At 40.3% G+C, this 25,413-nt stretch overlaps 1 protein-coding gene across 1 annotated transcript in view; it reads left to right on the top strand.

Annotated features, from left to right (window-relative positions):
• CACNA1E (calcium voltage-gated channel subunit alpha1 E) overlaps positions 1-25,413 on the top strand; it is a 1,399,715-nt gene that overhangs the window by 1,038,809 nt on the left and 335,493 nt on the right. The window contains exon 22 of the mRNA XM_085601759.1: positions 1,047-1,221. Within this exon, the coding sequence (XP_085457885.1) occupies positions 1,047-1,221 (175 nt within the window). The remainder of the gene's footprint in view (positions 1-1,046; positions 1,222-25,413) is intronic.

Here is a 25,413-nt window from a genome sequence, read left to right as displayed (position 1 = left end):
TGGGGAAAAGACCCATAGAAAACACAAAACAATAAGAATTCGGCATGTTGAATATCTATTTCGCATGTTATGCCTCAGTGGCAAGTTAAAAAGTCAGAATACAGGTATTTATCACATTTGGTAAATACTTCACTCTGAGGTAATGGTATTTGTTTCACATGCTGTGAATAGCTCACCTCTTCCGACTAACTTGTAATGAGGGCTATAGAGTTTAACCCTTAGAACAAGGTCAAATCTTTGTTGGCCCTCTCTCACGTGACATATATGAAATTCATGTTTCCCTTTACACTGTGCCCTGCCTTTGATCTCTCTTTCTTAGTATCTTTGTTTTCTGTCACCTCCTCTTTCCTATTTTCTTAAGCCTTAATCTGTACTCTTCTGACTTGTCTCTCTTTACAATAACGATCAGCTTTAGCTTTCACCACATTGGTATAAGTTCTCTCACATCTTGCCATTTACTCTCTATTTCTGAGCTTTACTTCTCCCCTATCTTTTTTCTTTGTGCAGGCTTCCCCTAGCTTTTCCAACCCATTTATGTTGCGTTATCTTTTCTTTCTTACTTCTTTCTTCCATCCTAGTCCTTCTCTTTCTCACCATACATATTTATTTTTGTACTCTCTACCAACTTACTAATTTGGTTCTTTCCTCTGTCACATCACTGCTTACTTCTTCCATCCAGTTCTCTTTTTCTGCTCCTCAGCTGTAGTTGCTCGTAGCTCTGAGTGTCCGTGATGCCTTGGGATACCTCTGCCCAGAGAGGGAACCCTCATCCAACAGGTTTAGCTCCTTGGAGTTGACAGTCGTACCTCATTGGTTGTATGAATTATGTCAGTCTTTGACTGACAGGTATTCTTCATTCTATCTGTCAACTGACCTCAGGACTCTGTGCTACATTCTGCAAAGCCAGCTGGAATGCTAGGGTGATTGCTTTAGAGCCTGATGCCCGCCGTTGCCTTAGCAAGATTCATGTCTCAGGGTTATGGTACAAAGCTTGAGAGAAATCCACAGGCAGAAGAGATTGTCATGGGCCTCTTTTATTTCTACAGTGAGTGAGAAGATGGACGGAGAGGCGAGCCCTCTGAAGGAGATATTGACCAAAGAGGAGGAAGAGGAGGAAGAGGAAGGCGATGCCAGGGTGATGAAGATGAAGGAGAAAGGCTTGGAGTCTCCCAAAGCCATTGTGCCTTACAGCTCTATGTTCATCTTCAGCTCCACCAACCCGTGAGATATTATGATTCTCATGCTATAGGAATCTCACATGATATAAGTAGATATGGCCTGTGCATTTAGGTTATGTTGATATTTGCCCAATGCTCTCAAAATAGACCACATATGTCTTGTGCTCCAACCATAGAGGCATGTAATCTGGGCTCAGAGGCTGATAGGGTCTATGGTCTGAGCCCAGGGATGAATACTTATTTGATCTGCATCCACAGAATATAGCTTCAGGCGCTTTTAACTGACACAAAAAAGAGATTTGGTGTATATTTACGAACACTACAATGCTTCTCATACATAATGCATGTGGTACCTGATTCTAGAACAAACGTAGATATGCCCAGTCACTTAGAACATAAAGCCACTGCATAATCAGAGTTGTCAGTGTTTGGGGCCCTTTTTCAGCTCAGAGACTGTAGGATTTATGTTCATTTCAAGAACTAAGTAAACACGCTAGCTATGATCTTAGACTATAAGCATGTAATAGTTTTTCCCATGCTGTGGGCCCTGTTGCATATGCTCTCTCACTGTCCACACAAGCATCACTTATGCATTTGAAACATGGCGGCTCATAATGGGTGATCTCATTCAGTTAGAGGATTTTATTCTTGCTCTCTGTGTACACATAGGCACCAGTAGGATTTATTATATCGTCTGTACCTAAAAATACAATGTTTTTGAAATTTCTAAGGGTTACATTGTCTTAAATTTGGATTATGCTGCTTAAAAATATTGTTTTAAGATTCTTGAAACCTAACAGGACTTAGGCTGTGCATCTCACAGACCTGGGTGATCCCAGGCCTTGAAATCTGAAACACAAGAAAGCCCCAAATTAATCTGTGCTGAACCCTCTGGTAGCATGGCACAAATCAGTCCAGGCTTAACTTAGAGGCGATGTGTAAAGTATTTATGCAGCACTTCAAGCAGAAATATGCAATTTTAAAGATTTAGGTGAAAATAGTGCCTAAAAGCACAAAGCATCAACTGTGGTTATCTAGTCGTGCCACACAGGATCAAAGTAATAAGTGCTGGCCTACAGAGATGGAGCACAAGCCGGATACAGGGACCAAGTTAGGCCTACTGAACAAAGTATGTCAAATCCTGGTTGTGGAACGCTCTGAAATTCTGCTTTGAGGATGCGTTGCACATCGGCTGTTCCGAGGGGCTGCAGGGCTGCGATGCAGAGTCCTTCATCATCATTGAGTATGCCTTCAACAAGGGGCTTGCGATGTGAAGGCCTGTGTCAAAGATGCGTTGCGCACCGGCAGTTCCAAGTAGACTGCAGGCAGCAATGCGAGGCACTGCACTGGGGATGCATCGTGCAGCAGTGGTTCCGAAGTTGAACTGTGGGGAGATGTGCCATGTTGCGTCGGTTATGCCCACAGGATACAGCTGGACTAGCAGAGCACCTCCAGGCCTAATTCCAAGTGTCCAGGACTGGGGTGGCACCACGCGGTTGTCAAGACTCACAGCAGACTTAGCCCAGGTGCTGGGTTCAAGGTGGGCCCATGCTCTTCTGTACCTGAGGCTATGATCAGGAGGCTAGCCAACTAGCCTTTGGAATCACTCTGGTGGTCCTGGGATCAAGATGCACATCAAGTCCTGACAGTCAGGCAGCAGTGCAGCAGAGCAGTCGTCCACAGATCCAGAGGTGTGCTGAAGAGTTGGGTCTGAGCGTCCATTATTTATAGCTGGTGCCCACTTTGAAGCAGGAAAAGGTTCTGGAGGTTTCCAACCCTAGAGGAATTGTGAATTTCTTGACTCCCTTCACTGACCCCAGCTTGTCTGGGTTCACAATTGCCTAGTGGTAAACCCTTTCTGAGTGTTCTCAGGCAGAGCCTTTGCAATGTGTAAGTATTTAGGTGACAGCTGTTTCCCTTCATCAAGTAAAAAATGGCCCATCCTGCCAACAACTATCTTTCCTTTGTCTCACTGTCTGGAAGCAATAGACAAAGACCAAATGCCAGCTACACCTAGTCATGTGAATACAGGCAGCAGACACCAAATGGTCATGACAAGAAAATGCCAACTTTCTAGAAGTAACATTTTCAGAATTGTGAATTAAAATCCAACTACATCATTAAAGAAGGCTTTAACTTGTCATTCTTTAGACATCAAACTCAACATTCCTACCTGCTTCCTATTAAAAGTTATCACTTATTAATTGAAGTAAGTTAACCCAAAATTATCGAATGGGAGAGATAGGCTTAGCAGCAGTGAAAAACGGTTTTAAGTTTAAGAGTTTTTACCACCAGGACACGTAAAAGTACATGTTAAATGTTGTTAAATACACAGCACCTGGCCCTCTATACTGTGTAGGGCCTACCCTAGGGGTGACTTAGATGTATTAAAAGGAAGGTTTAGGCCAGGCAAACACATTTATTTTGCCAGGTCAAAATGGCAGTTTGAACTGCATACACAGGCTGCAATGGCAGGCCAGGGACATTTTTAAAGGGCTACTTAAGTGGGTATCACAATCAGTGCTACAGGCCCACTAATAGCATTTAATTTACAGGCCCTGGGCACATGTAGTGCCACTTCGCTAGGGACTTACAAGTAAAATAAAATATGCCAATTGTGTATAAGCCAATTTTACCATGCTTAAAGGAGAGAGCACAAACACTTTTGGACTGGTTAGCAGTGGTAAAGTGAACAGACTCCTAAGGCCAACAAAAACTAATTCAAGAAAAAATAGAAGGAAGGAGGCACAACGTTTGGGGGGTACTCTGCATAGTGCTGCAGTTACAAAAACTAGTGTCAAACACTTTGTGAGTGTGCTCAGACAGAGCCTGTGTAATATGTAAGTTTGGTAGGTATCAGCTCCTCCCCCTCATCAAGTATGAAATGGCCCATCCTGGAAACACCTATCTTTCCTTTGTCTCACTGTCTGGAAGCAACACACAAAGACCAACTGCCAGCCACATCTAGTCATGTGACCCAGGATACAGGCATCACACACCGCATGGTCAGGACAAGAAAACAGCAACTTTCTAAAAGTGACATTTTCAGAATTGTAGCTTAAAATTCAACTTTACAATTAAACAGGGCTTTAAATTCCAATTCCTTAGACAGCAAACTCAAACTTTATACCTGCTGCCAAACGAAAGTTATAACTTATTAATTGTGATACGTTAACCCAATGTTTTTCTATGGGATAGGTAGGCCTACCAGCAGTGAGAAATTATTTTAAGAGTTTTCCCTACCAGGACATGTAAACTGTTAAAAGTGCATGTCCAACTTTGTGAATAGTCTGCACCCAGCCCTCTGACCTTTACAAGGGCTAAATATATGCATTAAAAGGGAAGGTTTAGGCATGGCAACAGGATTATCATGTATATCAGAAGGGTGTGCAGTTCCTAACTGGACGTGAGGGGAAACTGAGGTCTTTCTTCATGATGCCCTCACACACCCCAGAGGATGTCATGCTTCGTCATTGGGTTTTGCTCCTCGTCGGGCCAGTGCTGCAATGCCCGACTGGCTCCCATAAACGGGGCTCTTTGTTGGAGATCTTTTGAAGAAGCTGTTGGGTGCGTGTGGGTGTGAGGGCTGGGTAGTGCACAGGTAAGTAAGATAAAATAGGTCAGGAGCAATCCTACTCTGGTCTGTTTGTAATGTTTAGGTAGCTCAAACCTGATTAAAAGGTGTGGGTGCCCTAAGTGGATATACAGTCCGTTCCGGGAGCTAGTGTGCAGGACCTCTTAAAATAAAGCTCCCAGTCCCTCTCTTTTTGATATAACAGGATTATCTTGCAAGGTGGAAATGGCAGTTTAAAACTGCAGACACTGGCTGCAATTGCAGGCATAGGATAGGATAGGATATATGCTTGTAAAGCGCTCGAGTGCCGTGGCATCTTGGCGCTAATGTATGTGAAAGGTAGTACAACCTACACTACCAGGAGAACTAGGTGGAGGTAAACAGCCATGCTTTCAGAGCCTTCCTAAAATGTTGCTGATTGGATTGAAATCTCATGGCCGTTGGCATTTTGTTCCACAACTTTGCTGTACAGTTCGATAAAGTCCTACCACCCCATCTTGACCGCCTGATTTTTGGAGACTGGATAAGGCCCAGATTTGCGGACCTAAGAGCTCGAGAAGTGGTGTAAGGTAAGAACATTTTTTGGATGTCCTCGGAACCACCACAGTAAAGTGCCTTATGCACCAGGCATAAGGCCTTAAATTCCACGTACTGTTCAATGGGAAGCCAGTGCAGTTACCGAGGTAGAACGTCCTTTAGGTATGTTTAAAAGTAGTCGTGCTGCAGCGTTCTGTAGAGACTGCAGTTTCCTCATCTGGGTCTTGTGAATGCCCAGGAAAAGGGCATTGCAATAATCCAATTTGGACAGGAAGAGAGCCACCACCACTGTCTTTTGCAATTCTTGTGATATAAAAGGATTTGTTTTTCGCAAGCTTTTTAATAAAAAGAAGCAGGAGGAAGTGAAACTACTGACCTGGGCAGAAAAAGGTAGCTGGCCGTCGAAGATGACTCTGAGGTTCCTGACCTTAGAGACAGGGCAGGAGCATTCCCCAGCTTCAACCAGCCACCACCAGGAGTCATTTCACAGTGATCGGCCCTTGCCAAACTCTACCACCTCTGTTTAATCGGTGTTAATTTTCAAGAAACTATGGTTTATCCAGGTCATAATCTCAGTGAGACAAGAATGGAAACTGACGGCTGTGGTCTCAGGCTGGTTGGATATAGAGATCACAAGCTGAGAGTCATCAGCGTAGGAGACGAGGGCAAAACCATGCCTCCTGATGAGTCTGGCCAACGGAGTGACGTAGATGTTGAACATCGTCGGGGACAGGGCCGATCCCCGTGGGACCCCGCATGGAAGATGGAAGCTATCAGATTGCAGACCATCCCAGTTCAGACTCTGCTCCCTTGTCTCCCAAATAGAGGAGAGGAGGGCCAGAGCTGTGTCCTCGATTCCCACGTCCCTCAGCTGCTGCAATAACACTGTGTGATTCACGGTGTCAAATGCTGCTGATAGGTCTAGGAGGACGAGGACCGCTCTGCCCCCTCCATCCACTATTTTCCGGATCTCTTCAGTTGCAGTAATCAGGGCTGACTCGGTGGAGTAACAGGAGCAAAAACCATGCTGTGTAGAGGCATGAGGCATGTTTAAAGGACTACTTAAGTGGGTTGTACAATCAGTGCTGTAGGCCCACTGGTAGCATTTAAGACCTTCTCTCAACCTTTTGGTATAGGTAGCCTGTGATGTCAGACGTATGTGGCATGTGATCCCTGTTGAGAGATACTAAAGCCTAGATTTACTAAGATTTTGCTTTGGGGTTTTGTTACTTTTGTGATGCAACCCAGACGCAAAATCCATTTTGGCATTTACTAAGCCATGCAAAGTCGATTTGCGTGGCTTTGCATAGTTTAGCACTGCCTGGCATTACTTTGTATCAGGTAGGCATTACAAGGGTGGAGCTTGAGTGTTCCCCTTTAACCACCTATTTATTTTGATGCATGCTCAGATTTTCAAGCACTTGACCATGACAGAGGCGTAATGAGGGGAAATATCTTTCTCGTCCAGGGGAGCCTCATCAGTAGTCATAAGCATTGAATAGTTCTGCAGCCCGCCCATGTGCACGGATCCCAGAGCGTATATTTATATATCTACGAGCCAGGTGTGCGCCCAACCTCCAAGGGGGGAGGCGCCTCCAAAAGAACAGTAACAAGAAGGACTTGAGTCAAAGATGGAGGCATCTGAGGAAGGCTGATGCTGAAACGCGTCATGCCCGAATCTTGTATTAAAAGTCATTCTGAAGCCCCGCTGTGTACCCTGATCTTGTTCTTACGGGAAGAGATTTGCTGGTGATTTATAGCGTGTTTGGCCAGTGACACGCACAGGGGACCCTTTCGATAAGTGGTCGTGACTTACACAGGCAATTGGAGGAGTTTCTGCCCGAGTGATCGGACCGTCGTGACCCGCCACCCGGCCTCTGTCAGCATTTCCTGACCCATGACTGCATGGGTTGGTGCAGTCACTGCACAGGCGTCAACAGTCCCCTAGCCCCGGAGGGCCTGGCGAGTTGAAAGTCGGGGACAGGAGACTTTTAATTCCAAATCTGGCCAAGTCCTCTCCCTGGTTTCGTGGCAACAAGCAACAACTCACCGGGCATTCATGCCACCAGCAAGATGCACTATGGGACCGGTAGTTTTTCTCAATTACTGTGTCAGCTACGAGCCAGGTGTGGGCCCAACCACCAAGGGGGGGGGCGCCTACAAATGAACTGTAACGAGAAGGACTTGAGTGAAAGATGGAGGCATCTGAGGAAGGCTGTTGCCGAAATGCATCATGCCCGAACTTGTATTAAAAGTCATTCTGAAGCCCCGCTGTGTCCCCTGACCTTGTTCTTATGGGAAGAGATTTGCTGGTGATATATATATATACTATCACTTAAAAAACCATAGGTTTCACACATGTTATAATTAGGTGGATATTTCACTCGTAAAAAACCAATGAAATTCCCCCGTTATAGTTAGGTCAGATAACTATAACTCGCGCGCCCGCAATTCAGTGCTCATGACGTCACATATTTCATCACTCATGACATGGTCAGTGGCATCACTCATGACATCACTGATGACATCATCCTTGTGATAGAGTGGCGGTCGCGCGAGTTATAGTTATCTGAACTAACTATAACGGGGGAATTTCATTGGTTTTTTACGAGTGAAATATCCACCTAACTATAACATGTGTGAAACCTATGGTTTTTTAAGTGAATTTGCAAGGTTTTTTAAATGCTAATTCCTAACTATAACGTGTGTGAAACCTATGGTTTTTTCAGTGAATTTGTACGGTTTTTTAAATGCCAATTTTTTTTATTTTTTTTTATGGTTTATCACTGTGCGCGCACGGTGCACGCACGGTGCGCTGCCGTGCGCGCACCCCGCGATAAAAATAAATAAATGTTTTTTCACCCTTCGGGATCCTTTAGGGACCCCCTGACAAAGGCTAGGGGGTCAGGAACTCTCTACCCTGCCCCCTTTTCACATTCGCCACCTCTGTTTTTCACTCTCGCACCCACAACAAACAAAATGGCGGCCGACACTTCCTGATTTCGACCGATTCGAACGTTGACTGACATGTAACCACCAATCAGAATTACGCTCGCGCACGTTAGGGTGCGCGCACCGTGCGCGCACCGTGCGCGCACGGTGCACGCACCGTGCGCGCACGGTGCACGGCTATAGATATGTATGTGCTATTAACTGCAATTTTCTCAGGAACTACTGAACAGATTGACTCCATATATGCAAAAGGCACTTCCTTGACCTGAGGACTACCTCTCTGCCAAATTTCAAGTAATTCTGTTCAGCCGTTCGGGCTGTACCTTCGACTAAAGGTCCTATGGGAAAATGCATGGGGAAAACGCGTTTTGGGACCCCCCTTTTTTCGTGACGAATCACCCTGAGACTTTCAGGGTAGGAGCTGAAGGGAGCGCCCTATTAGTTTTGAAAAATTCGTGAGGATTCGTCAACCGGCGCCAAAGTTATTCAAAATAGAATTTTCAGATTTCCTATGGAAAAACGGTCCTAACTATAACTATCTACTGGCGACCGCCAGTAGATAATATATATGTATATGTATATATATATATATTCACTGAAAAAACCATGGGTTTCACACACGTTATAGTTAGGAATTAGCATTTAAAAAACCTTAGAAATTCAGTGAAAAAACCATAGGTTTCACACATGTTATAGTTAGCTGGACATTTTACTCGTAAAAAACCAATGAAATTGCCCCGTTATAGTTAGTTCAGCTAACTATAACTCGCGCGCCCGCAATGCACTGCTGATGACGTCACATATTACATCACTCATGACATGGTCAGTGACATCACTCATGACATCACTGATGACATCTCAAATGACATCACTGATGACATCACTGATGACATCATCCAGTGAATGTGTGTTTTTCTGAAAATTAAATATGTTTTATATATGTATATCTCAAGGTCGATGGAAGAATAAATGGGTATATAAGTGTCTAAATGGATGATTTGTTTTTGAAAAATTGATTGTTTAACTGACTGATTAAGTGTATCTTAGTGAATACATGGCTTAGTGAGTAATGTTTAAATATGTATATATCTGTATCAGTCTCTCACTTTGTGTATAAGTGGCTGCATGGGTTGGTGAGTAGCTACATGGGTGACTATATAGGTTATTAGTTGGTTTTTTGAGTATCAGTCTGAGTGTCTGCATGGTTCGGTGGGGGGTATTACGTAGTGCATAGGTGCATGAATGAGTGACTCACTGTTTGTATGTGTTGAACAGACCATGTGTGCAGGACTGCATGGGTGGATGAGTGTGTGTATGGGTGTGTTAGTGAGTGAATGACTGTCTCAATAGTGTCTTTATGAGTAACTACATATGTTTAAAACTAGTATATGTGACTATTGGTGTATATATGTGAGTATATGCAAGGGTGAGAGATTGGAAGAGTTCCTGTATGAATAAGTATGTGTTTCTATAAGTGATTGTTTAAAAGACTAAGTATGTGTAAGTTTCCGTAGAAGTAAGTATGGTGGTGTGTGTATAACTGTATATGCAAGTAAATGTATGTTTGATTCTTTATTAGCACGAGTGACTATGTGTGTGAGTAACTCTATGCATGAGTGGCATTGTGTAACAGGATGTATAGGTGTATGAGTACATATGATGAGTGAGTACATGTATGAGTGACTGTATTGGACTGTTGGTGAATGAGTGGATGTGTATGTGGATCTTAGAATTACTGAAGAGGTTGTTGTAACTGGTATTGGTATGTCCATTGTTTTGAAAATTTTAGTCTCTATTTTTGAATGTGTGTGTCAAAGGTTATATTAGGGTGAGAGGAGGTCTACCACTCTATCACAAGGATGATGTCATCAGTGATGTCATCAGTGATGTCATTTGAGATGTCATCAGTGATGTCATGAGTGATGTCACTGACCATGTCATGAGTGATGTAATATGTGACGTCATCAGCAGTGCATTGCGGGCGCGCGAGTTATAGTTAGCTGAACTAACTATAACGGGGCAATTTCATTGGTTTTTTACGAGTAAAATGTCCAGCTAACTATAACATGTGTGAAACCTATGGTTTTTTCACTGAATTTCTAAGGTTTTTTAAATGCTAATTCCTAACTATAACGTGTGTGAAACCCATGGTTTTTTCAGTGAATTTGCAAGGTTTTTTAAATGCTAATTTTTTTTTTTAATTTTTTTAGTACGCGTACCGTAAGCTCACGGTAAGCGTACGGTTTACGCAACGTCCGTAATTTTCCTACGCTGCTTGCGTATAGTTACGCAATTTGCGTAGCCGCGCGTACTCCGCGTGGGACGCGTACGCGTGTACGCTACACGCGCACGTTACGCGGAAGTGCCGGGAGTGACTGTTATGCGCATGCGCGCAAGCGCGTGTCTTTTTTACGCGCATGCGCACTTTTGCCGTAAGCGTACCGTAAGCGTACCGTAAGCGTACGGTAGGTCATGTGATCATGAAACACAACTTTTGATTGGTTGAAACTACTTTCAGTTCTAGAACTCTCCTACACCACACCCATTCCCCTCATTTCTGCTTGTGATCCCTTGGGAGAAGGAGCTGGTTTGTCTTTGGGATACGATGGCAGAACAGCAGAGCTCTTCTGAGAGTGAGGCTAGCACTAGCAGCACTGTCTTGAGGCAGAGATCGAGGAAACAAAAGCCCTCTTATGTATGGGATTATTTTACTTTTCCTGAAGGCCAGCAAAAGGTAAATGCACCCTTAGTGACTTGTAAGCTGTGTAAGCGTGTACTTTCTAGAGGTAATCCTAACAGGAAGTATTCCTTTGGGAATCACACCATGAAGAGACACCTCCAGGATGTACACAGAAGGACACATGGTCATCTTTTTGGAGGTAACTCTTCAGAAAGACGAGCCAGTACATCCACAGTAGCTCAGCCTGAACCATCATCTGCAGGGCTGACTCCTTCTTCTGCAGGTCAGGTGAGCCCTTCATCTGTGGGGGGAGAATCTCCTTTTGCTGGCCCTCTGGAAATGAACCCTCGATTTCGGAAGGTTGATATTCATTGCACATTTTGTAAAGATCTAATTTGCCATAGGGAGACCAGTGTTTCCCTAGTGAACAACAAAATAGATCAGCACATTTGTCGCTTTGAATAATTTTCCCATGCTTCCTTTCCTCTGTCCCTGCATGAACACAACGGTTCTTTTAAGAGCCAACCTTATCTTTCATCTTTTTTTTACATATGTTTTTAAAAACTTTTTTTTATTTTTTTTTACCGTACGCGTACGGTGCGCGTACTTTTTTTTTTTTTTTTTTAAAAAACACTAAAAATCATTTATCACATTACATTGTCCTTGAGAGACTACAATTATTATTATTGACTTACCATACTCACTGAAAAAATATTTATTCATTTGTTTTTTTTAAAAATAGTTTTAAAAATGTTTGTAGTTTTCGAAAATTTTCTATATCTATCTGGAAAAAAAGAAAAAAGTATTAATATTTTTAAAACATTTTATAATACAGTACACATGTTTTCAGAATATATTGCATTTCACTATAAATTGTGAAAGCAATTGCATTCATCATTTTACAGCGGGCAAAAAAAAATAACAATCACAAAGATTGTAATAAAAAAGCCCAGAATCTCTTTTTACTTAAACTTAACATTATAGAAATGCATAATATTCTAAAAAAATATCATCTAATACCAATACTTATTTCTTTAAAATACCGTCTGATATGTTTGTTTCAGAAGTATAATCACAATATGATATCTCAAATAACTCCAAAATACATCTGATTCCATTTCCTTTAGACCAAATAGTAATTTTAAATTTTTTTTTGGAATAAATTACCAACGGTAATCCAATAAAATTCTAAAGTTTAATTTGTCCAGATCTCACCGATTCTCTGTAACATTTTGGTTCACGAAAATTTTTTGAATAATTTATTAAGTCCACAATAGAAATGGTTACTTTTCCACATGGCCAAATAGTAATTTTTTAAAACATTTTTGAAAAAATTTCCAATGGCAGTCCAATAACATTCCAAAATTTAAAATGTGCAGAAGTTACCGATAATCTCTAAATTATTGGTTTTTCAAAGTTTCATTAAAAATTAAAAAAGTCCACATTACAATTGGTTATCTTTCCATTAGGCCAAATGATAATTTAAAAAATCTTTTTTTTACAAAATTGCAATGGTAATCCATTAAAATGGTAAAATTGTTTTGTCCAGATCTTGCCAAGTCTCTCTAAAATTTAGGTTTCAGGAAGATTAAATAGGAATTTGCTAAATCAAAAGGCAAACGTTGCTTAAAAACCAATTGGGAATCATTACACAGTGTCCAGCCTTTTTCACATTTAAGATAAACTGTGTAATGTCCAGAAGTAACAGTAGGTCCTTCATGGAAAATTATTGCAACAGTTACAAAAGTTTTTCCTGAAATTGATAATTGCTGTCCTGTAAACTTCTTTATTAAAGTATCCAATTTTGAACCATCAGCTCTACATCGTTGCATCATTAAAATTACATACTGTCCGTATTCCTTTAAAATTAATGTTGAAAACATGTCAGAATTACACTCACTACATTTCATGCTATGATTAGCATCTTTAACTAATTTTGCAAAAGTGACTGTTTTACTCACTGGCAATGTCAAATAAATAAACCTTTCATTATCAACAATAGAGCCACATATATTATAACAATTATCACAACTATGTTCCCATTTATAAGAGAGACCAAAAAAATGTCAATGGGAACTCCTTCTTCTTCCACTACCTGAAGAAAATACATCAAAAATTCATGTGCATCTTGCTGTTCATTTTGAGAAAACTGTGTTCGTCCTGAACATACATCTAAAAGTTTTCTAATGTCAGTAGCACTTTCTATTTGAGTTTTATCTTTACTCAGCTTTTGAAAAAGGAGACTCAGCTCTGAACAGAATCTTTTTCCCTGATTTACTATTATCTGCTCTTGCAAACTTTCCAGATAAAATGCAACATTCAGCACTACATTTGCGTAGCAGTTGACACCAGAGCTATTTTCAAAATGACATCCTACAACCTGTTCTTCATTTTCCTTTTTCTTTTTGCTTGCAATTACATCACTCCTCTTTTTTTTCCTCTTCTCTACATCTTCACTACAGATATTCTCATTTTTTCTTTTACGAGAAACTACACGTTTCTCCAACACAGGATACTGACCTAAATGAGGAGCATAGCTTCTTCTTAATCTATTATACTCTTTTACACAGTTTGTATCAGCACTAACTTTTGACTCATCAAAGTCTATCATGAATAAACCTGATAATGTTTTGACTCGTGACAAAGCAACATATGCCATACCTTCTTTGAACACAGTTGAACCAATGTTCACAAATGCACATTCTACAGTCAATCCTTGAGACTTGTGAATAGTTACAGCATATGCTAGAGAAAACGGAAACTGCTTCCTACGTACATATAAGTCTTTCACAAGCATAAAACGAACTGTACAACGACAAATATCTTTAACTTCATCTATCTGATCAAATTTTATTTTTAAACATTCAACTCCTTCTTTTTCTGGTAATTAATAAAACCCACAACTCTTTCCATCGCTCCATTAACTAAACCTTTCTCAACATCCAAATTTCTCCTTAAAAACACTCTACAGTTCGTGCAAACATATAGATTTTTTTCTAATCCAGCTGTTTTGGAGATGTTCTTCTCTAGTGAGTCCAATTTATTTTTCAGTTTGCCTGTTACTGTGACAGTAATTCTTCCATCCTCAATTTTGTCCACTGCTTCCAATTTCCTGATCTCTTCCTTTTCCAATTTCAAAAGCTCCTCATTGAATATTGAGCATTCACGTAGAGTTGGCATTAAGCAGATGACACTTTTGTTTTCTGCAATGTTCTTGTATATCTTCTCTGCAACTATTTCTTCCTTTGGAAATAAATTATGTAGCAGCCGACTCTGTAATGCTTTTTTGCCAACTTCTGTCAGTAGTCCAATCCTGATATCTTTCAGAATACTTCCATATTCTTCATCGTTTGCTTGCCTCATATTAGTAGTAAGTTCCTTGTACTCAAAGAAGGACCAAATATTTGTATTTCCGATGCTTCCCAATGACTTCTTCGTGTCTTCATGTGTCACAGTATTAAACACTGGTTGTCCTTTAACTGGAGTAAGTTGCAAAAGATCTCCAAAAACTATGACGTGTTTTCCACCAAATAACATGTCATAGTCTGTCTTCAAAATTTGCTGCATTCTTAAATGCACAAAGGCAAGCATTAGGTTTGATACCATGCTCACCTCATCAATAATGAGAACTTGCATCTTCTTCAATACTCTTGAAACTTCCAAGGATGCTTCTCCAGTTAGCTTGTTGAATTGTATTTTGTTCTCATGCTCCACTGGTAACATTAGCAAACGATGTAAGGTGATTCCTTTTATGTTATATGCTGCTAACCCAGTTGGAGCAGTAACCACACAAGACAAAGTAGAATCCGTTTTTTGCTGTAGGTAGCTTCTGATGACTTTTATTAGGAAACTTTTTCCAGTTCCAGCTTGTCCGCTTACATACATCCTGATTGGATGAAATGATGTGCATGAGCACTCTTTTTTTACATGTAGAAATCCGTGATCAATTTTGTTTTTGATCTCTTCATAAATTTGTTGCTGCTCTTGATTCAGTTGTCTTTCCAAATTTTCTAAGTCTATAAATTCTTCTTGAGCTTGATTCATAGCCGTTTCCACTTCATTCATGGCTATTGATGCTTCATTTTCAATGATTGGTTGTCCTAGGGGATCTTGACTGTGTGTTCCTGAACTTTGGCTGTCCTGAGAACTGTCTCTAGCTATTTCTGCTGCAATTTTAGTTTCCTGTTCAATTTCTTCATTTAACATTTGCAGATAAGTTGTGAATGTATTGCATTGTATGCTGTCTTTGCAAGCATTAAATGAATCTTCATAGCTTTGAAATTCTCCCAGTAGTTCATCCTCTGTACGCCATGGTTTAAACAACTGTAAAAGAGCCAAGTAGTAAAATTCTTTCTTGTCAGTAGTGTCGCAACTCAGCTTCCGGTGATTTATCAAACTTCCTTTTGTTTGCTTCACCAAACATCCTTCTTCACCAACGACTTTATATTTTCCATTATTGATGTCTTCTGCGGCTTTCCTTGAATAAATGTAGTTCTGCAGCACTTCATAGAGACACATGTTCTCCAGATGTTGACTTCTCTTGGGATAATATGTGTCCAACATGTTTGTTTTCAATATATCTGTACTTTCTGGGTCATTCTCGACCAAATATTCAATTTCTCCTACAGATTTCAGTACCCGATTTCTCATTGCTGCAAGGCCTAAACTTGCCCAAATTATTCTTCTTGACTTCGAGTAGAGACTTGCAGAAGATAACCTATCTGAACATTCGTAGGATCCAATTTCTCGATGCGATAACATCTTCAAACTGAAACTGTACAGCTTCTTACTGACAGTCTTCTCGTGAGAAATCTCTTCCCACATTTCCTTCAATTCTGTTTTTTCTGATTTCGTAATGTAAGACGTTACATATCGTGCAACAGCAATGGAATTGTCAGCTACATACTGTATATCCATGTTAGCGTTCCACATGGATAAAATGACTGGGTTGTAGTCATTTATATTTTTTGATTCTTCTTTTCTTTTAAGGTTGTAGGTATTCTTAGGTGATTTTCTTGTGATAGTATGTCTCACAGCTGACATAAAACTGTTTACTCTTCCATTTGAAAGAACAGGTCTAGGAAATCCAAATCGACATTTAGTGTAGTATTTTTCTTTGCTCTTGTATTTCCGTCGACAGTATTTTCCACACCGATGACTTTGGAAACGTAAAACTTGCTCCTTTAACTTGTTCTCTTCTGTGCTTTTTGGTATAGCACATGTTGCATAGTCTTGAATGTAAGATAACACTGCTTCATCAGCATCTGTTCCAAACTTTGGGGCATCCTTGATCCACAACAGCATATGAATATGAGGAGCACCTCTTGCCTGGTACTCTTTTCTCCAAAAGAAATCCACTACTTCTCCAAGGGGTGGATTTTTTTTATTGCAGATGAAGGACATCATAGCCTCAAATCTATGATTGAAATATCTGCAAACATTAACCGGATCCAATGAGCACAGTTCTCCTGCTGTCTTGTATTCGATGTTTTTAATGTTTGAATTGGCCTCTCGTAGAAAATCCAGTAAATCATCCCAAGCGTACTCGGCACAGCTTAGGGTAAGGAACCATGTTGGTGTTCCTAAATTCCGTAACATGCATTTTAGTTCACCATGGCGTCGGTACCAATATTCATTTGTCCCACGCTGACAAGCCATCAGATTGATCAGTTGTGTTTCCAAATGATCATCTCGGTGCTGCACTTTCTCCATGAAATCCTTAGCAGACACATTTTGTAAATGTACTCCACTTTTTAAAATGTGATTTACTGCATAAGACAGTGCAGACAAGTCGCTTTCAAATAAAAGATGAACAAATAAGGAATACTTTGTCGAAATCTGGGATCTTCAGCATATAGTCTTGTAGTCCGATACTCTGAAGCTGGAATCTGTTCTGGACGTTCATCGTATCGTCCTCCTTTTCCTTTAGGAAACAGCTGAGGAAAACATCGAGCTTCCAAGCTCTCCTCCCATACACTCACAGGAGTTCCTTTTGCTTTCTTCATCTGAAAGAGATCAATATTGTCTCCCATAACTTCTTTCGAATGAAGAGGATGTATGCTAAAATGTTCATAAATTTCTTCTTCCTTTGACTTGTCCACTTTTTCAATTTGTCCAGTTGGTGTTTCTGTGTCTTCTTGAAAATCTTCTTCTTCTTCTTCTTCTTCTATATAAATTGATTCATACCATTTGTTATTTTTTTTCAAATACAAATTTGCTCTTTGTACTTTCCGCACATCTACCAGCTCCTGCCAAATCTTCTTATTCTTTGTAGGTACACCATTAACCAGAATAATTAATGGTTCAGTTTCCAAAGTATCCGCATCAATAGTTTCCATATTTTTTTTCAAATCCAAGGGCAAATACACCACTCTACCTTTTAAACCTCTCAGTAAATCTGAAGGAGGTAATTTACCAGTTTTGGGCTCCATACGTACTATGGTCTGGAACGGATGAACACATTGAATGAGTATAGACTCATATGTATTTAATTCAGAAAGTTCAGCAGGAATAGCATCCAATTCTAAATTATTATGTACAGCTCTGGTCGGCATTCTATTTTCCTCTAACTTGTTGTAACAGTATTTACAAATACGCTGATCTTCACCCAATTCAAAACAATTTTCTAGAAATATATATGTGGCAAAATCCTTCCACTTATAATTATCTTCATTTTCACTCTTTCTGTAGAGATCAACATTCCTAGTTTGTTTTCTATAATGAGTTCTGCGGCAACAAATACAAGTAACATTTGGTCTTTCATTAGAAACTATTGCAAATTTTGTTATGTGATCATTAAATGTCTTACTTACAGAAGGTTCTACATTCTCTTCCACTTCTTCCTCATTTACTGTGTCCTTCTCTGCACTGTTTTGTTCAGGACCAAAGTAACAAAACTGAATTTCATCAACAACCTTCTCTACATCTGATACCGTTCCTCGGAACAGAGCCCTATTCAATTCATTTAACTTTATTGCTGGACTTTTGGCAAAATACAACCGTCTCACAAACTTTCTCATTCCAGTATGATGAACAGCCAGCATCCTAAAATGATGGAAAACACTATTGCACACTTTTCTAGATAGACAAGCCAGAGAATGACCCTGCAAACCAGTATTCTCTCTCACTCTGCATGGATCCAGACTTTGAAGCACCTTAATCTTCTGTTTTACACTTTTTTTACTATATTCTCTTAGAAACTCTCGAAATTTGTCAATAGATTCCTGACGCACAGTGCAAATACTACTACAATTCCAAGTGTACACTGGGGCTTTAGGACGTCTCCCCATTGCCTCATCTGCCATCACTTGTACCTCATCTCTTGGAACCATTATCTCCTTCTCCATTATGCAACCATTTGTTACTTCGTATGAACGACCTCTGGTGTCAACTGCATGCAGCAAACTATTACTTTGAAAATAGCTCTCTTCATTAAAAAAAGGTTCACTACTTGAACTATGCATCCACTTTCCTAAAAACACTTTACAAAAGTTTGTTCTGTTCACTACTCTTTTCCTTTTGCTATGTGATTTCAGTACATTAACCATTTTGTCTAATGTACGCATCCTATTCAAAATTAATATGAATAGTTTCCTTTTTAATTCTAATGCCTTTGCTGCAATGGCTTCAATTTCTTTTTTTCTCTTGTAATATTTTGCCTTTTGCTTATATTTCTTCACATCCTTTATCAAATTGGACATAACTCTTCTCTGAAACATTTTTCTACGTATCTCTTTAAACGCTGTTTTTCTGTTTATGTAAATCTTTTCAGTTGCAGAAGGTATATTTGCATTAACTAAATTCTCAATTTTTTCCTGTTCTCTTCCTTTTGTAACATTCTTTCCAGTACAGACATTTTGTACATTTTTCTTTGTTTTGAATATATTTTTAAGAAATTGTTTTTTCTGCTTACCAGAAGATTTTTTCTTTTTCCCAACATGAGCATCTTCTACTAACTTTGGTCCTCCAGTTGTCTTCAAATATAGTTTTTTTTTTAGCGTTTTTTGAACTCTGGATTTTGTAGGCATCTTAAATTTTGTTCACTGCTCTTCAGCAATACCTGAAAAAAACTAAAAAAAAAATCCTTTATTGTATTTAAATATATTACTACATTTCTTTTCACAATAGTCACAAAACGAAATTTCTTTGCCAATTTGAATGCACACAAACTGCTCTTTTTTTTGGGCAAGTGAAAATCACTTTTACAAACTGTCACATTATGAAGCCACTTTTCACATTTTTTAAAAAGCCCATGTCCAGACTGCTACACTCCAGCAAGGGCAACCAGCCTTAGTGATGCTGAATGTATTTGCATTACAGACTGAAACCTGAAAACCCCACTCGCTTGTAAATACTGTGCATGACTATACATGGCAAGCACATGGGTGTGTGCTAAGACTCTGCTTCTTCCCCCAAAAATTTGCTCCCCCTTTCCATCTAATGCAACTGTGAAATCACCAGAGCAAGACGCAATAAATCTCTGCCTATAATTCCTCTCTGCACACAGAGTCATGTTTTCACATTAGTCCCAAAACGAAATTTCTTTGCCAATTTGAAAGCACACTTACTGCTCTTTTTTTTTTCGGGGCAAGTGAAAATCACTTTTTACAAGTGAAAATCACTTTTACAGACTGACACATTATGAAACCACTTTTTTTGATTTATTTAAATGCACATGTCCAAACTGTTTTTTCAGACCACCACCATGTGTATTCTCGGTGACTGCCTACACTCCAGCAAGGGCAACCAGCCTTAGTGATGCTGAATGTATTTGCATTACAGACTGAAACCTGAAAACCCCACTCGCTTGTAAATACTGTGCATGACTATACATGGCAAGCACATGGGTGTGTGCTAAGACTCTGCTTCTTCCCCCAAAAATTCGCTCCCCCTTTCCATCTAATGCAACTGTGAAATCACCAGAGCAAGACGCAATAAATCTCTGCCTATAATTCCTCTCTGCACACAGAGTCATGTTTTCACATTAGTCCCAAAACGAAATTTCTTTGCCAATTTGAAAGCACACTTACTGCTCTTTTTTTTTTCGGGGCAAGTGAAAATCACTTTTTACAAGTGAAAATCACTTTTACAGACTGACACATTATGAAACCACTTTTTTTGATTTATTTAAATGCACATGTCCAAAGTGTTTTTTCAGACCACCACCATGTGTATTCTCGGTGACTGCCTACACTCCAGCAAGGGCAACCAGCCTTAGTGATGCTGAATGTATTTGCATTACAGACTGAAACCTGAAAACCCCACTCGCTTGTAAATACTGTGCATGACTATACATGGCAAGCACATGGGTGTGTGCTAAGACTCTGCTTCTTCCCCCAAAAATTCGCTCCCCCTTTCCATCTAATGCAACTGTGAAATCACCAGAGCAATACGCAATAAATCTCTGCCTATAATTCCTCTCTGCACACAGAGTCATGTTTTCACATTAGTCCCAAAACGAAATTTCTTTGCCAATTTGAAAGCACACTTACTGCTCTTTTTTTTTTCGGCGCAAGTGAAACTCACTTTTTACAAGTGAAAATCACTTTTACAGACTGACACATTATGAAACCACTTTTTTTGATTTATTTAAATGCACATGTCCAAACTGTTTTTTCAGACCACCACCATGTGTATTCTCGGTGACTGCCTACACTCCAGCAAGGGCAACCAGCCTTAGTGATGCTGAATGTATTTGCATTACAGACTGAAACCTGAAAACCCCACTCGCTTGTAAATACTGTGCATGACTATACATGGCAAGCACATGGGTGTGTGCTAAGACTCTGCTTCTTCCCCCAAAAATTCGCTCCCCCTTTCCATCTAATGCAACTGTGAAATCACCAGAGCAAGACGCAATAAATCTCTGCCTATAATTCCTCTCTGCACACAGAGTCATGTTTTCACATTAGTCCCAAAACGAAATTTCTTTGCCAATTTGAAAGTACACTTACTGCTCTTTTTTTTTTCGGGGCAAGTGAAACTCACTTTTTACAAGTGAAAATCACTTTTACAGACTGACACATTATAAAACCACTTTTTTTGATTTATTTAAATGCACATGTCCAAACTGTTTTTTCAGACCACCACCATGTGTATTCTCGGTGACTGCCTACACTCCAGCAAGGGCAACCAGCCTTAGTGATGCTGAATGTATTTGCATTACAGACTGAAACCTGAAAACCCCACTCGCTTGTAAATACTGTGCATGACTATACATGGCAAGCACATGGGTGTGTGCTAAGACTCTGCTTCTTCCCCCAAAAATTCGCTCCCCCTTTCCATCTAATGCAACTGTGAAATCACCAGAGCAATACGCAATAAATCTCTGCCTATAATTCCTCTCTGCACACAGAGTCATGTTTTCACATTAGTCCCAAAACGAAATTTCTTTGCCAATTTGAAAGCACACTTACTGCTCTTTTTTTTTTCGGCGCAAGTGAAAATCACTTTTTACAAGTGAAAATCACTTTTGCAGACTGACACATTATGAAACCACTTTTTTTGATTTTTTTAAATGCACATGTCCAAACTGTTTTTTCAGACCACCACCATGTGTATTCTCGGTGACTGCCTACACTCCAGCAAGGGCAACCAGCCTTAGTGATGCTGAATGTATTTGCATTACAGACTGAAACCTGAAAACTCCACTCGCTTGTAAATACTGTGCATGACTATACATGGCAAGCACATGGGTGTGTGCTAAGACTCTACTTCTTCCCCCAAAAATTCGCTCCCCCTTTCCATCTAATGCAACTGTGAAATCACCAGAGCAATACGCTTTAAATCTCTGCCTATAATTCCTCTCTGCACACAGAGTCATGTTTTCACATTAGTCCCAAAACTAAATTTCTTTGCCAATTTGAAAGCACACTTACTGCTCTTTTTTTTTTCGGGGCAAGTGAAAATCACTTTTTACAAGTGAAAATCACTTTTACAGACTGACACATTATGAAACCACTTTTTTTCATTTTTTTAAATGCACATGTCCAAACTGTTTTTTCAGACCACCACCATGTGTATTCTCAGTGACTGCCTACACTCCAGCAAGGGCAACCAGCCTTAGTGATGCTGAATGTATTTGCATTACAGACTGAAACCTGAAAACCCCACTCGCTTGTAAATACTGTGCATGACTATACATGGCAAGCACATGGGTGTGTGCTAAGACTCTGCTTCTTCCCCCAAAAATTCGCTCCCCCTTTCCATCTAATGTAACTGTGAAATCACCAGAGCAATACGCAATAAATCTCTGCCTATAATTCCTCTCTGCACACAGAGTCATGTTTTCACATTAGTCCCAAAACGAAATTTCTTTGCCAATTTGAAAGCACACTTACTGCTCTTTTTTTTTTCGGGGCAAGTGAAAATCACTTTTACAGACTGACACATTATGAAACCACCATGTGTAACTACAACAAAAACAATTTCCATTTCTATTATTCATTTCTTAAGTTACCACATACATCCCCTCTCAAACTGTAAACTCACCTTTAAAATTAGTTAGTTGTGAAAGAAATGTGACACTCAAACAGCAGATTATCAGAGCCAGGATCTCTGTTGTGTTCACCTCTCTCCTCTCAGCAGAACCAGATAATGGCAAACTTTCCCTCTATTTTTCCACACATATACTTGTAAGTTTCAAATCTCAGTGCTTCCCCCTTTTTTTCAAATGTAATCACACATTTCTATTGGTTGAAAACCAACCCTTTTCCAAAAGTACCCTTCCCCCAACTTGATTTCTGCCTAGTACCCTTCCCCCAACTTGACTTCTGCCTGCTACCATAGCAACAGCTCATGGAACACTGCTGTGTTGAGTTAGGTCAGAAGTTCGCCAAACAATGTTTCAATTCCACAGAGCAAGAGTGCTTGACTTTTCAAACCTAACAGCAAATCCATAGTACTGTTCTTTGGTTACACATTTTTTTTTACCAATACAAAACATGCTTCTATTAATTTACACATACAGCCTAGTTTTTATTCTAGAATGGTATGAAACAGCCAATCAGTTCTTTTTGTTTTGAAAAAAATATGTATGCCTCCATTTCCAAACTGTCTTTCTTTTCATATTGCCATTCTACTGAAAGACACCTCCTGAGTGCATCCAGTTCTCCTTTGAAGATGTTCACAGTGTGGATTGTAGGGCACAGCTATGTCTTCTGGAGTGAAAAGTTTGCAGAGAAAACAGGTATGGTGAGAGACCTTGCTTTGCCAAATGTAGACATTAAATGGATTGGTCAGAGAGGGTTAAAGTGGCACCAATTGATGCCATTGGTGAAATCCTTCATTCAAATCCAACACCCTGACCTCATAATAGTGCACTGTGGTGGCAATGACCTAGGCACTTTGACTGGGGTAGGTCTGGAAATGCTTATGAAGGACACCTTTGCACAACTGTTTACACTTTTCCCTAAAACTGCCTTTGTGTTTTCCAACATATGCCAAAGGCAAAAATGGAACTGGTCCAATCATTTCTGTCCACAGATTGACAAAGCAAGAAAGCACGTCAACAAATCTGTTTCTGCTTTCCTCCGTGACTATGGTATGGGTGCCATTTACCACAACAACTTGCGTTATGACATGCAAGACATTTATAGAGGAGATGGTGTGCACTTCAATGATGAAGGGAACAGAGTCTTCCTCTTGAACCTTAGACTCTGCATCGGTACTTACTTGTAGGTACCACTTAAAAAATGACTTCATAAACACAACAGCTCTTTTTAGAGCTCCCTAATATCTAAACTCTTAAATCTGCTTTTCATTTATTTATTTTTATTTTTTTTTACCGTACGCTTACCGTAAGCTTACCGTACGCGTACCCCGTGATTTTTTTTAAAATCAATAAATGTTTTTTTTGTACTTTTCTGTCCTTCTTTGACCCCCTTACAAATGTTAGGGGGTCTGTAACTCTCCTCATTGCCCCCTTTCCTTGTTTTCACTCTTTTTTTTCAGAGTGAAATACACAAAATGGCGGCCGCCGCTTCCTGGTTTCGACCGATTCGAATGTTTTCTAAGATCTAAGAGCCAATCAGAATCGCGCTCGCGCACGCCACCGTACGCTTACCGTAAGCGTACGGTAAGCGTACCGTAAGCGGGCTCAGATATATATATTGATTTAAAGGCTATTTTCTCAGAATCTACTGAACAGATTTACACCAAACCTACAAAAGGCACTTCCTTGACCTAGGGACTACCTCTCTGCCAAATTTTGAGTAATTCTGTTCAGCCGTTCGGGCTGTAGCTCGTTCTAAAGGTCCTATGGAAAAATGCATGGGAAAAACGCGTTTTGGGACCCCCCTTTTATCTCAGCCCCCGCTTGACGGATCCCCCCGAGACTTTCAGGGTAGGAGCGGAGCGTAGCGCCCCACCTATTTTGAGAAATTCGCGAGGATTCGTCAACCGGCGCCAAAGTTATTCAAAATAGAATGTTGAGGTTTTCCTATGGAAACGTGGTCCTAACTATAACTACCTACTGGCGACCGCCAGTAGGTAAAATATATATATATATATATATATATACACACACACACACACACACACAGATTGAGAAAGGCAGTTGTACTGCCAAAACGCGTCTCTGTGTTCTTTTGCCAGGGAAATCCAGACCCAATCATCAGGTTTTTTTCCCATTACTTCGAGTGCTGATTCTCATTCTCATACTTGAGTTTGGAATATTTTTTGGGATACTCCAGCGCTTGCGGTAGCACTGTTTATGAGCACCACCAGCAGTCAGGCCGCACACCAGCATTCCAGGACTGTGTTGTGGCAATGGGGAGAGAGTAGCAGATTCACTGCTGAATGAGCTGGTCCACAGAGAGGAAACCCGCCACTGATCCTGCAGGTGAGAGGTGCTGGCAGCACAATGGCTGGCGTTGTCAGAGCATTATCGTGTGCACAGGCTGGTCACTGCACTAAGCTCGTGGATTTAGACTGTCTTGTATCCTTGGCAGGATCGCCGCATGTGGCTGAAGGGTAGGAGCCTTGGAGAAAAGCAAGAGAGGAGAGTACATACTTGTGGAATTTTCCCTGTCCTCTCTCTTTGTTTACACCATTGATCCAATAGGACTGCTCTTTCAAGTATTTAACAAACCCTGCGAAAACTCAGTATTGGACTATCAAGCACAAAACCGGCATTGAGTAAGGCATTCGCGGAAACGCATCTGCCAGGTGCTGAGACTGAGAAAACATGTTATTTTGATGTGCTAAGTGGTGGCATTAAAACCTTGCTGCGAAGCGACTCAAGCTGTGTCAGACCCGTTTTTATGTAGGAAGCGGGATTGGTGTTTTATATAATTCAGTGAGAAAAACCAAAGGTTACAGGGATATTATAGTTCGGCTTAGGTTTCACTCATGCAAAGCCATATAAATTCAGCAGTTATAGTTACCTGAGCTAACTATAATATACGCCCCCTTAATGCACTGCCTATGACCTCTCATATTACATCACTCATGAAATGGTCAGTAAAGTCACTAATGACATCACTGCTGACATC

The sequence above is a fragment of the Triturus cristatus genome, chromosome 4_2 (genome assembly GCF_964204655.1).
Source record: "Triturus cristatus chromosome 4_2, aTriCri1.1, whole genome shotgun sequence".
Lineage (NCBI taxonomy): Eukaryota > Metazoa > Chordata > Amphibia > Caudata > Salamandridae > Triturus > Triturus cristatus.
Note: the sequence above shows the minus strand (reverse complement) of the source record. Positions and strands in the feature narration are given on the sequence as shown.